The sequence below is a fragment of the Cricetulus griseus genome, chromosome 2 (assembly GCF_003668045.3).
Source record: "Cricetulus griseus strain 17A/GY chromosome 2, alternate assembly CriGri-PICRH-1.0, whole genome shotgun sequence".
Classification (NCBI taxonomy): Eukaryota; Metazoa; Chordata; class Mammalia; order Rodentia; family Cricetidae; genus Cricetulus; species Cricetulus griseus.
In genome coordinates this window covers 411,283,213-411,294,907 of record NC_048595.1, presented here as the reverse complement: position 1 = coordinate 411,294,907, position 11,695 = coordinate 411,283,213, and the positions used below count along the sequence as shown (strand labels likewise).

General features: G+C 40.9%; 1 protein-coding gene across 3 annotated transcripts in view; it reads left to right on the top strand.

Annotated features, from left to right (window-relative positions):
- Positions 1–269: 269 nt before the first annotated feature.
- Satb2 (SATB homeobox 2) overlaps positions 270–11,695 on the top strand; it is a 167,611-nt gene continuing 156,185 nt past the window's right edge. The window contains exons 1-2 of one of the 3 annotated variants that reach the window (XM_035440955.1): positions 270–484; positions 1,748–1,996. In XM_035440955.1, coding sequence (XP_035296846.1) covers positions 1,807–1,996 — 190 coding nt within the window. In that variant the 5' untranslated portion in view covers positions 270–484; positions 1,748–1,806. The remainder of the gene's footprint in view (positions 485–1,747; positions 1,997–11,695) is intronic. The other 2 variants (XM_027396913.2, XM_035440954.1) reach the window with 2 other exon arrangements.

The following is an 11,695-nucleotide window of genomic DNA, read 5'->3' as shown; positions in this document are numbered from 1 at the left end:
GGTCTCCGCGCCTTCTCCGCTCTTGGTGGCACGGTCCCCGCGGCTCCGGCCGCGCCTCCTCTCGAGCTAGTGGCGGTACAAGCCGGCAGCCGCCGCAGCCTCCCAGTCCTTAGCCCTTTCTCTCCAGAACCGGTCTCCTTCCCGAAGGTGTGAAAGGCTCTTTCAGCCCCCTCTCTCCCCCTCCTCCGCCGTCCCCTCCCCCGCTCGCTCGGGTGCCCCTTAGGAGGAGTCCTCCTTTCCCTCTCCTCCTCCTCCCTCATCCCCCCCCCCCATCATCATAACAACCATCTCCGAACAGAAGACACCCTGACCCAGGACCTTAAACGCTAGGACCCGGGGAAGAGGAAAAGGAAGGGGGAAAGAGGAAAGAGAAAGGAAGACTAGGACAACACTGCAAATCACCAGAAACTTTCCACCCTGGATTCTCTACTTTTGCTCCATGGACAGAGCCCCAGCCAGCCAAGTTTCAGACAGACCGTGAGCAGTAAGTATGCTGGGCGAGGGCTCTCGCGCGGCGCCGGGAGTTCGGGAAGCCCAGGGCGCGCTAAGTTCCTCGGTCGTTCCCGGCTCCGGCTCCCGCTCTCCCGCGCCTTAGGCGAAGCCGGGAAGTGCGGTGGAACCCTCTCCCGGTACCCTTCGCACACTCCCTACATCTCTCGAATTCTGCCTTCCCCTCTCTGTCACCTCTACCTTGTCTCTTCCACCCGCAGCGCCTAGGCTTCTCCCGCATCCAAAGCGCCCTGGAGGATTCTCAGAGCCCCAGGTGTATTCGGGGTTCCTCTCCCGAGTGTCAGTAACAATTGGGGCGCCGTTTCATCAGGTGTTTTCCCTTCTTCCGGGTCACTCCTCCAAAATTGAGAGTACTGCGGAGAACTGCGTGGAGCGCTGCCCACCTAGGAACCCCCGAGAAAAACTTCCCAGATTTAGAAATTAGGACTAATGAGGTCTGCTCCCGCATCGGATAATCTAAATTTCTTTCGCGTATGTTTTATGCTTATTGGCTTTTTAAAAAGCACTCAAGATCAGATAAAGATAAGAATGCTCCGAAATAATTGTAATCTTGTGATGGAGCATAGCCTACAAACCTCAAAGTGTTTGGGATGCTCATTCCTGTGGAATTATAGTTACTTTTTTGTGCAAAAGTGTGTGTGTGTGTGTGTGTGTGTGTGTGTGTGTGTGTGTGTGTGTACACAAGTGTACTCGTGTACTTGATCCATAAAGGTAAAAAGCGGGGATTCCATGGATCCATTGATCAAGTCTTTGGCTCCTGCCTGGCCATTCACAGCACATTTATCAAGCAATTAATTTGCTTAAGGATCCGTGTATGTCCTGGCTCCCTCCCAGGCCGGGTGGGACCTCTTGCTTTGAAGTACTCTCATTTCAAAACCCTGACCACCCCCAAGTGGGGGCTGGGGGCTCTCCATCGGAGAAGGGCTAATGCCAGCGTTGCCCGCTATGAATGGAGCACTAAGTGCTATGAACTGCGACTCTGTCCATGCCATTGAGGGCTAACTCTTGGGACCTGCAACTGAGCAGGTCTCAGTACCTCAAGTTCTGGGCAGCTTTGGAGCCTCCAGTTTAAGGTTGGGATCCGCTACCCGGGGCCCCTTTGGGACCTTTCTGAAGCGTGGGAGGAAGTTTGTGTGGCTGCGGTGCAGCGCACTGGCCTGATCGTCTATCACGTGTGTGAGCGGTTTTCCCTCTTTTTTTTTCCCTCCCCCTTTCCTCCCCTCCGCCCCCTCCCTAGGTCCCTGCGCGTTTTATTGCGACCTGCCGGTGGGAACTTTGTCTCCAAATCGGAGCAGCATGGAGCGGCGGAGCGAGAGCCCGTGTCTGCGGGACAGCCCCGACCGAAGGAGCGGCAGCCCGGACGTCAAGGGGCCTCCCCCGGTGAAGGTGGCCCGGCTGGAGCAGAACGGCAGCCCCATGGGAGCCCGCGGGAGGCCCAACGGCGCCGTGGCCAAGGCCGTGGGAGGTAACAGCCCGGAGCTGGGAGGTGCGCGCAGCCGGAGGCCCAGTGATAATGGCCTGGGTGTCAGGGTTCAGGTTGATTAGGCGCTGTTTCGGTGTAGGATTACAGGAAGTCAAATCCAGGTTGCCAAATAATGCCCTTGTCGCCTCTCCGCAACTGGTAGTAGCTTCATCTCGAGTTAAAACAAGAAAGTGGTTTACCCAGAGGGTGGCATTTTTTGGGCACTTTGCCACCGTGTGCCGAGGTGTTGGCAGGTCTGTGTCACAGCCAGCTAACTGTTTCTAGATTTTCCTAGAGAGCTCTTTCGTGTTTAACTCCTTTGCCTTGCCTCGGATCTGTTCTAGGGCTGGAGCTTGTATGCTTCGATTTTAGTGGGACAGAGAGGGAGAATCAGCCTAGAGCAGGAGAGATGGTTTTGGTGTTTTTTGGTAGCAGGGACAGTACCGAGAGACAAGTTCTAGGAAAAACAGAAGTACCGTAAATCCATTATGTTCTTAGTGGATTTGATGCTGAAAGTTGCCTGCAGAGTCTAGACGTCGGCATTTGTAACTTTGTTAGGAATTAGAGAATTGGGTGAAAAATAGCGAGCAGTTTTATTTGCTGCCTGCTGCTTCCCCACCCAAAATTTAAATATTATTTAAAGACAGCCTTTTGATGTTTTCATTACTTCTACAAATACTTTCTTTAAAGTGGTTAGTAAAGTAACCTTACAAAATAGGACCAGAGAAAAATTTAAGTACTAAAATAATTTTTAGGTTGCAGGCCAGTCAACTAGCTGTCTCTTAAATATGAAATGTACAAATTTACATAGTATTCAGACTTTTTTTGTTTGGGATAAATCATGCCTTTAATTTTATTATGCCAGAGATTCCCCTTCAACCCAGATGTTTTCAGCAGCAAATTATGTTTAATGTAATTCTTCATATTGACCAGCATAAAATGATACAAATTCATGGTAAAGCTTAGTTGTAAGGCCCCACCCTCATGTCAGTGGTGTACATTGAATTTTGGAGTAAATATTTAATTTGCACCATCTCTATGTGCCTAATAAGATGACACTTCTCTGTTTTTAATTATTTTTCTCTGTGGTAGACATTAAGGGTCACTTGCCTCAATTCTTTAAATTGGCCATTTCTCTTGAGAAGGAGCCTCCTCTCAATTTTTAAAGTTTTGAAAAAATGATTTGACTTCTGTATAGTACCATTTAGAGATATGAAAATATAGTCTAATGAGGTAAAGAAGGAAAGGAAGAAAGAAAGAAAGAAAGAAAGAAAGGAAGGAAGGAAGAAAGAAGCCCCAATTATACTGTAACCCACTTTTCAAACATGGGGTTCATGAGTGCATTATCCTACAACTGGAGCAATGACTCTAGCCTTGCTGTGTAATCACCATATGTACATAATGGAGAGGACTACATCACAGTTACAGTAGGGCCAAGCTTGGGATGCTGTGTGTGCTGCTAATGTCTGGTGAAACAGTTTTGGAAATCCTTGGAGAAAGGGTATCCTGAAAGTCTCCTTTTATAATCTTAGACTTGGAATTTCTGTCTCTTTTTGTTACTTTACTGCAGGCTCTCAACTCTCTGAGGTCCTCAAGGTTTAGAATGTAACTGCTAGAAGTTGTGCTGCCCTTCAACAAAGTTTTTTTTATGTCATAATGAACTATGAAAGAAACTACTTCAGTCTGCTGATCAGGGTACCTTTAGTGTGGGGTGCTAATTCCTTTGCAAAATTTCTGAAATTATAGTTGCATTTGACCATGGGCTCTAAATTTGATCGACATTAAAATTATTGCCTTTGTGAAGAATAATAGATTTATTTCAATAAACTTCTCTGCTCACCACCTTGGAAGCTCCACTTAATTTAGAAATAGTGAGAATCCTATTAGATGCCTCCCAAACTGGAAATGCAATGACAGCATTTTACCTTAACATACAACTTTTGCAGTACCTAACAGTAAGAGTGTATATGTGTATGGTGGACTTAAGCTCAATTATCCATAGCATTATAGATTCTTTGGAAATAAATTAATTTAGAGACCTTCAAAATATAACAACTTAGAATATAAAATTTTATAATGAGATTTCAACTGAATGCTAATAATTATTTTGTTGGCTTCAGTCTATAAAGTTTCCACATGTATACCAAGATGTTAATAATTTTATTTCTTTGTAACTTCTAATCATGTATAGAGACTAGAGGAAAGCCAAGCCTTTTAAAAATGTATATTTTAAATTAAAAGCTGTTCAAAGTGTATTTCTAGTTAAAAATACTTCCTAATTGAAACTTTTTTCTTTTAACCTAGAGTAAACATATAATAGATTGTATTTCTACCATCCTTTTGTTGATTTTCTTTATAAAACAAACATAGATAACCACACAAATATTTATAGCTGAGTCATTTTTTTTTATCATTTTCAGATCTGTTGCACTCTGTCCATGCTATGAAGATGGACGTATGTACACAGAGCTCAGTACTGGGAGGCATATGCCTTGTTTCTTTTGAGCTCTTCCTGAAATTTGTTCTCACAGAAATAGGGGAAATCATTACGTTAATTGGTTGCTCAGTAAAATAGCAATTTATCCCACTGCTTTTGATAAGCAGGGAGAGATAAATGTTTTTGGTTGGCTGCAAGAGTAAGTTCTGTTGCTGTTCTCTGTTTTAAGGAGTGGGAACTTGTTAGGATTTTTGATGAGACTTAGATATTCATAAAAAAAAGGGGGAGCATTCTCATAGTGTCTGGTTTGAACCAGTTGCAGTGGTGGATGCTCCCTCACAGTCTCTAGAGTTGTCTTTTAAGAAGAAACTTAGGCTAGCTCAGTGCCTTGTTTACCATGTGGTCAGCTCATTAGCATCTACACCAGTGTTACTTTGTCCTTTCCATGTCCCCTAGGATGTTTCTGCTCTTTATTTATGTTGTGTTTTCAAAGCATGCGTGCAGTGAAATGGGAGTGTTCAGATGTATATGACAGTCAGCTTTTGTAGAAGGTCCTCAGGAAAAAAAAAAAAGGCTAATATCTCTTTAAAAAACATATGAAGGCTGGGAGAGAGTTTAGACAGGCAAGAGCCCTGTGGTGTTGACAGCTTTATATCCCTGCTGGGTGACATTCACTTACTAGAATTGGCGTCCCCTCTCAGCTAGTAATTCACTCCATAAGGACTTGGGGAAAGAATGATTAATGGTGGGGAAATTTATATTTGCGAAATTGTTGATTAAAACTTACAGATCTATTTGAAGATGTAGAAAAAGAGGACATTATTAAAGATGAATTAACCGAGAATCAGATGACCCTGAACCTCTAAAAGCCAGTTCTGCTGTGTGGAATGCCTCCACCAGCCCAAAATGAAAGTGGGGCCTGGGACTCCTCTACAGAGGAGTGCCAGGCCGCTGCCCTTCTGGACTGCTGGAAGGGGCTGGCCAGTGATGCTTTAGAAGCACTGAGTTGTTGTGTCCATTCATTGTTAACGCAAGCATTTTCACTTTTTAATGTTTGGCTTCAAGAGGAACTTTCAGACAGCTTTATTTAAACTGAATGGACAGCACTTGGCTATACCAGATGGTGTATTTGTTGATAGGAGGCATTAAACATCACAAATCTTTGGTAGTCTTCTTTTCCCTATGATTTTTTAAATCTTTTTTTTTTAAATAGGGGGTGTTAAATGTTCTAATTTTTTGGGGGGAGGGATGGAATTTAAACATTGTGAATGTCTTATTGAAGTACCTGCTCCTCCTGGGGGGAAAAATGCTTATTTTTGAAAAACATTTTGCTGTAAAAATAATTGGATTTTTATTGGAGAGCTGCTGGCTGAAGTTACCTTATAGCAAAGCTGCCTGAAGTAGATGGCTGCCCTTGCTTCCAGGCCTGTTCAAGCACACAGCCTTCTTGTTGCAAGGGGAAAGCATCATTTACAGTACATACTTGATGCATTCGAACAGACACAAATGTGAGCAAGATTGTTAGGCAGGACCTCATTTAGAGCCAAACATCACCTACAACAACAGTTAGCTTAATTGTCTACATGTGGAACATTTCCTTTTCAATTAACAGTCAAGGAAATGTGGATCAGGTCAGGTGTAGACATGATATTAGCTGTAGAGGAGCAATCCTTTTACTTTCTGAAAGAAGTGTCAATAGGAAAGAGTACAGATATTTATATAATATTGAAATGTACAAAATACTTAGAAATAGAATTGTTAACACTGGGACATGGAGAGAGCTCTGTTTCCAAGGACGAATGCTATAAGGTATACTGACAGTTGGAACATATGTTTGTAGGGAGGACTCAATGCTTCAAGAGAGAAAGCTTCCCTCTCCTAGCTACACTGTTATTACTATTGTAAATCTAAAGGTTTAAGGTCTTTTAAAGTATGAACTTAGGTTTTGGGGTCATCTAACAGGCTAACGTGTCCTCTGTAGTTTTGCTGAGGTAGAAAAATCGCTCTTCGTGAAAGTGTTTTTAGCCCTTGGCCTGTTATTAAAATAAAGACATACTTGGTTAAAAAAATATATGCAATGGAACATACACATTAAACAGAACACAGGGTATCCGCCCCTCAAGTCCTGAGTGTAATTTGGTGTTTCAAGTAATTTTGGAAGTTTCATGTTCCATCAGCAGAAACTCACTGACCATTATATAGTGAAGATATGCTGTAGTGGTGCGCTCTCTCTCTCTCTCTCTCTCTCTCTCTCTCTCTCTCTCTCTCTCTCTCTCTCTCTTTCTCTCTCTGTCTCCTCTGTGTGTGTGTGTGTGTGTGTGTGTGTGTGTGTGTGTGTGTCTCTGTGTGTGTGTGGTGTTAAAGCTATAGAGATGTCCCTTAAGCACCTGTTTTTTAACTGGTGCAGAAAATAATACCTTCATTTCCTGGAGGTTGTGACCAGCAAGCAGAGTTAGTTTGTACATCCTAGATTTCCTTCCTGTATTGACTCTTTTTCTTTTTAAATTCCTTTTTCTCCTTAGGAAGAGGACATAGATTTACGATCATTTAGCAGATATCTGAGAATATGAATTTGAGTAATTTTAAGGACAAGAAAATTAGTTATTTCAGACAAGATTATGGTTTTTTTTTTTTTTTTTGGTGCTGCTGTAGAGACAGCTGTGAGGCTGCATGGCTTTACTTTGGTAATTTGAAACATTGTTGCTGCTGCTGCTGCTGTTTTTTTTCCTTCTCTTCCTCTTTTTCTTCTTCTGTGAAATAAGAAATCAATGAAGTACCCGTTTATGTGAATATTTAAGAACTATGCTACGTTAACAGAGTTAGATATATTCCATATTATATCAGTTTCTTTGGAGACATATCATTTGAGAGTTGCGTTTTGGTTTCTGTTGAGATAGAATTATGATATAGGTTTCTTACCATTAAAACAAATAATTCCACATTTGGTATATAAACTGTGTACACAGCTTGTTTTATTTCAGGATGCCAAAAGCCATTTTTCATAGCAGGAAGCATGCAACTAACTAAGATTGTTATATATTTTTATTTAATAAGTAGGCTCTAAAAAGCTCTATAAGAAATGTGTAGTAACATAGTAACTTCTACTGTCTTTTTTTACACTGATACTGAGGTACAATGGCATTTTGGAACATATTTAAAGACAGAGCATTTGACAAAAGTTGTATGTGTAACAGTTTGTCAGTGAAAAGTGACAAGTGGGAAATGACAAATGAAATGTTGGCATCATCACTCTTTATTTTGATAAAAATGTCTCAATTTGCAGTGATATAATACTGTTTCGTATTAGTTCATGAGTTGTAGGAGATGCATAAGGAGAATTTAGATTTTGTGAACGGGAAATTAGCAGCCCAAACTCTCATCTCAGAAGCTTTGGCAGCATGTCCTCTTCCCCCTGCTCCCCGAGAACAGGAACAGCAGTGAAATGTTGGATTGAACCCATACATTTTAACTCATTATTTTTTGAAAAAAAAAGGGGGGGGGTAACTGAAAATGGTTTCAAGTAGGAGACCTTTATACTTAGCTGAAAAAAATGAAGAAGAGTTTGCCTTTTAGTTTCCTTATTTTCTTTATGGCAATTTGAAAAAGGAGTGATTTCCCTCTTCTGGCTTTGATTGTATAGATCTTACCTTGCTTCCAGTCATCAGGGCTCTTCAACATTAATTTAGCGAGCCAGTAAGGTGAGCTGTGAATTTCTGTTAAAGTAGAGGAGAGGTTTTGAAAGTGTGTACGTCTTAGAAACAGATCTCTAAACACAAAGCATTTGTCATCCGCTGCTTGTGGATAAAGTGGTTGGCATCTCCAGAGACAACGTGAATGTCTGAGTGCAGTCGAGGTATGAGTTAAAACAAAAGTCAGGTGGGGACTTCCAGAGCTTTCTTTCTTTTTCTTTAAAGGCACAGGTGTAGCTTCTCCATTGTGCTGTTCTCCATTTTCCGAAGAAACGTTACTTCTTTTATTGCTGTCGAGCAACTGAACGGGTTATTTCTTTCCTTTATGTGGAAATGCACTCCATAAGCCTGACATACCATGGTGTTTCTGTAAAAATGTTCTGTGACATTGGAGATGGTGGCTTATGCCTGTAATATCAGCACTTGGGAAGATGAAGCAAGAGAATTCTGAGTTTGAGGCTAGCCTGGGTCAAATATTGAGTTCCTGTCCAGTCTGAGCATACAGCAAGACTTGATCTCAGAAATCCACAGACACCACCAACAAAAAATTCCATGATAAAGTTTTCAAAATCATGGAATACAATTGCAATATATATAAATTTTCAACTAATAGAATTGTTTTATTGATTAATTGCAAATGATTAAAAAATTGTGATAAAATCAGTATAATCTGGTGGCACGAAAGGTGGTAGAAAGTGTGATCTACTCTGCCTTTGGCTGTTACTCATGAAGCTTTCCTTAACTGCAGATTAACAACAAGCCAGATCAGAAGCTGTAAATGTATAAATATGTTTTAGATGTGCAGTTATAACACCAGAATTTATGGCATGTATTTTAAAATTAATATCTATGTCTCTAAAGCCCAAATAAGAAAGTCCCTGAAGGAGAGAGAGTAAAGCTTCACGATAGATTATATGTAAAGATCCCTTTAATTTTTGCTAAAATAATGATAATAATAAAAAGACAAATCTAGTGGATATTATAATTACCAGGTAGAGTGATGCATAAAAATGTAAAAACAAACAAACAAACAAACCAGCAAAGCAGATCAAATCAAACCAAAAGTAAATTAATGTAAGTGTCAACCATTTAAACCTTGGAATATAGTTACACCAGCAAGTCATGTCAGTGTACAGCAGGCACATCCGCTAGCTGTTGGTCTGATCCATTAGGATAATAAAACCCACTGAGGAAGCATATTTTTCTATTTTGTATGTTGCTGATACTGTTAGTTACTGTATGAGGCTAAAGGATTTCTCCTCTTAACTAGTTGCCTTATTATCACAACAGAGTTCCGTCCTTGTGTAGCTGGTTATTCAACTGTGGTATTAACAAAAAAAAAAGAGAAAGATATAAAAGCTAAAGGAAGAGGCTAGCTCAGAGCTGCTGCTTATAGAAGTGATACATTTTGCAGCACTGTTTGATGCCCATTCAATGGTTGTACAGAGCTCAATGCCAGTCTTTGTCTGCATGAAGACTTGTACAGATGTGGGTAAAAATGGGTTCCAGATAACAGAGTGTTTGCTAAAACACTGAAGTCAATTTGCAGGCATCCACAGGAATAATCAGGGCTTCAGGGCATTAGCAGCAGTTTATCCTTTTCTTCCTTCACAAGGTTCCTGCTTGGTTTTGGTACATAGCTGGAAAACACGTGTATCAGTTCTGTCATAACTCATCGTCTTATTTTACACGAGACAATATTTTCTTTGCAGAGAGAACCACAGGACTCCAGAGAAATGACCAAAGGCATACAGTTAAAAAAGGAAACCATATTTTGATATTTTTCTGATTGTGTCAGCATGAAAATTAAGCATTTCACCGCTCTGGTATTTACACATATAAAGAAAGCCAAAACTGATATTGCTGATAGCTTATTAGAAAAGTACGTTCATATAAAACTCTTAAAATTGCTGTGTTTTTGAAACATTATTTTTTTCTTTTTTGGTTAATAGAACAAAACTTTCTTTTGTCATAATCTAAAGATGGTAACAGAGCCCCATGATAAATGTCTCTTTAAGTGTCGTAGTAAAAGAAAATGGCTTGTCTTCTGAGGCAGTAGAGACTTTATGTTGTTTTGGACCCATTTCCAAGCAGTGATCGAAAACAGATTACAATAACAATTATACAGTCAGAAGATGCAATATCCATTTCTGCTTTAATTGAGTGAAGGAATAATAAAAACATCAGTAAGAAAAATGAGGTGGACCTGTCACACAGTGTACAAATTTTTAGGCTTGTAGACAATGCAGGATAACCAAAGTGTTTCTCGTCTTCTGTGGTGTTTATTAGCTGGGATCTGCATTGGCTTGCCTTCCCTGGGAAGTTCACAGAAAAGCCGGTGGGAGAGCGCCTGGGCACCACAAGTGTGCACTTTGCCTAAGGATGTGACAGTTTCTTGAGTTCTACCTGAGGTGTAAGTGACCCCCTTTTAACCTGTGAAGCTAAATGTCCACCGAAATGATGGCTTGTCAAATGTAAGCAAGAGCTAGGTGAGCCTCCTCCCTAAGTCCTCAGGAAGTCAAACTGGAGGCCACCTACAGCTGTCTTTCTTCTCCCTGTACATGGAGGAGCCTGAACATCCTTTTCTTCATGTTACCTGCTGTCACTCAGGTAGTGTGGACTGTCACTTGAACACAGTGCATCTGGCTTTCATTCTCAGTCTTGTGAACTATTATATACATCCATTTGTCTTCTTTCCCCCAGCCCACACTTACTTCGATGAGAGAATAGCAGCAGACAGCCATCAACTAGCTATGTTTCCACTCTGGGTTGGGTTTGTTACTGGGAAACCTAACAGTTCCTGCAAACCTAGTGATAAAGTGATGGTAGGCCAACAGCCTTTCATGGAGAAGCTCTGAAGGCCCCTAGCACAGTTATAGCCCACGCTTGCACTCAATTGACATACTTAGAAAGGACTATTTTCTTGATGCGTTTCTAAACATTTTCTCGAGGTCCTCACTTGATAAGATCTTTCTATGGGCTGCAACAGGATGGATTAAGGTTGGTGGCATATCACATGGTGGAGGGTCCAAAAGCCCTGATCCATCCTGGGAATAATCCCCTTCAGAGGGGAATTTATATTGAACAATCCAAAAAAGCTTAAAATTTAACGCTGTGCATAGTGTTTAGTTAATAGCACCTTCATTAAAATACTTTTGTCCTCGATGGCTTTTCAGTTTTACATTTACATAACCTAACAGGGCTGAGCTCTAAGCATCTATTAGTGATTCTGTTTTTTTCTGGACTTTACAGTTTGAACCTAAACGTTAATTCTGGGTGGAACTTGGCATAGCATCTTTTTGCCTCAGAGGGAATTTTTGTTGTACAATAAAAAGTGGCATTTCTTTCATACAACCACCTTCTCCATGTTTCCCCCTCTTCTCTGGAGCAAATAGCAATTAAGTAGTCAAGGTTTTAAGGGGGGATGTCTTTAATTTTTATAAAAGGAATGATTATTTTAGGCGATTTAAACAACTTTCCATTAGTTCACATTGTAAACTAGTGCTAATGTTAATAACAGGAAAGATATATGAAGTTGATAATGGAATGAAAATATTTCTCTTTCTCACCTGTTTATGAAATTGTGAGACCTATGCA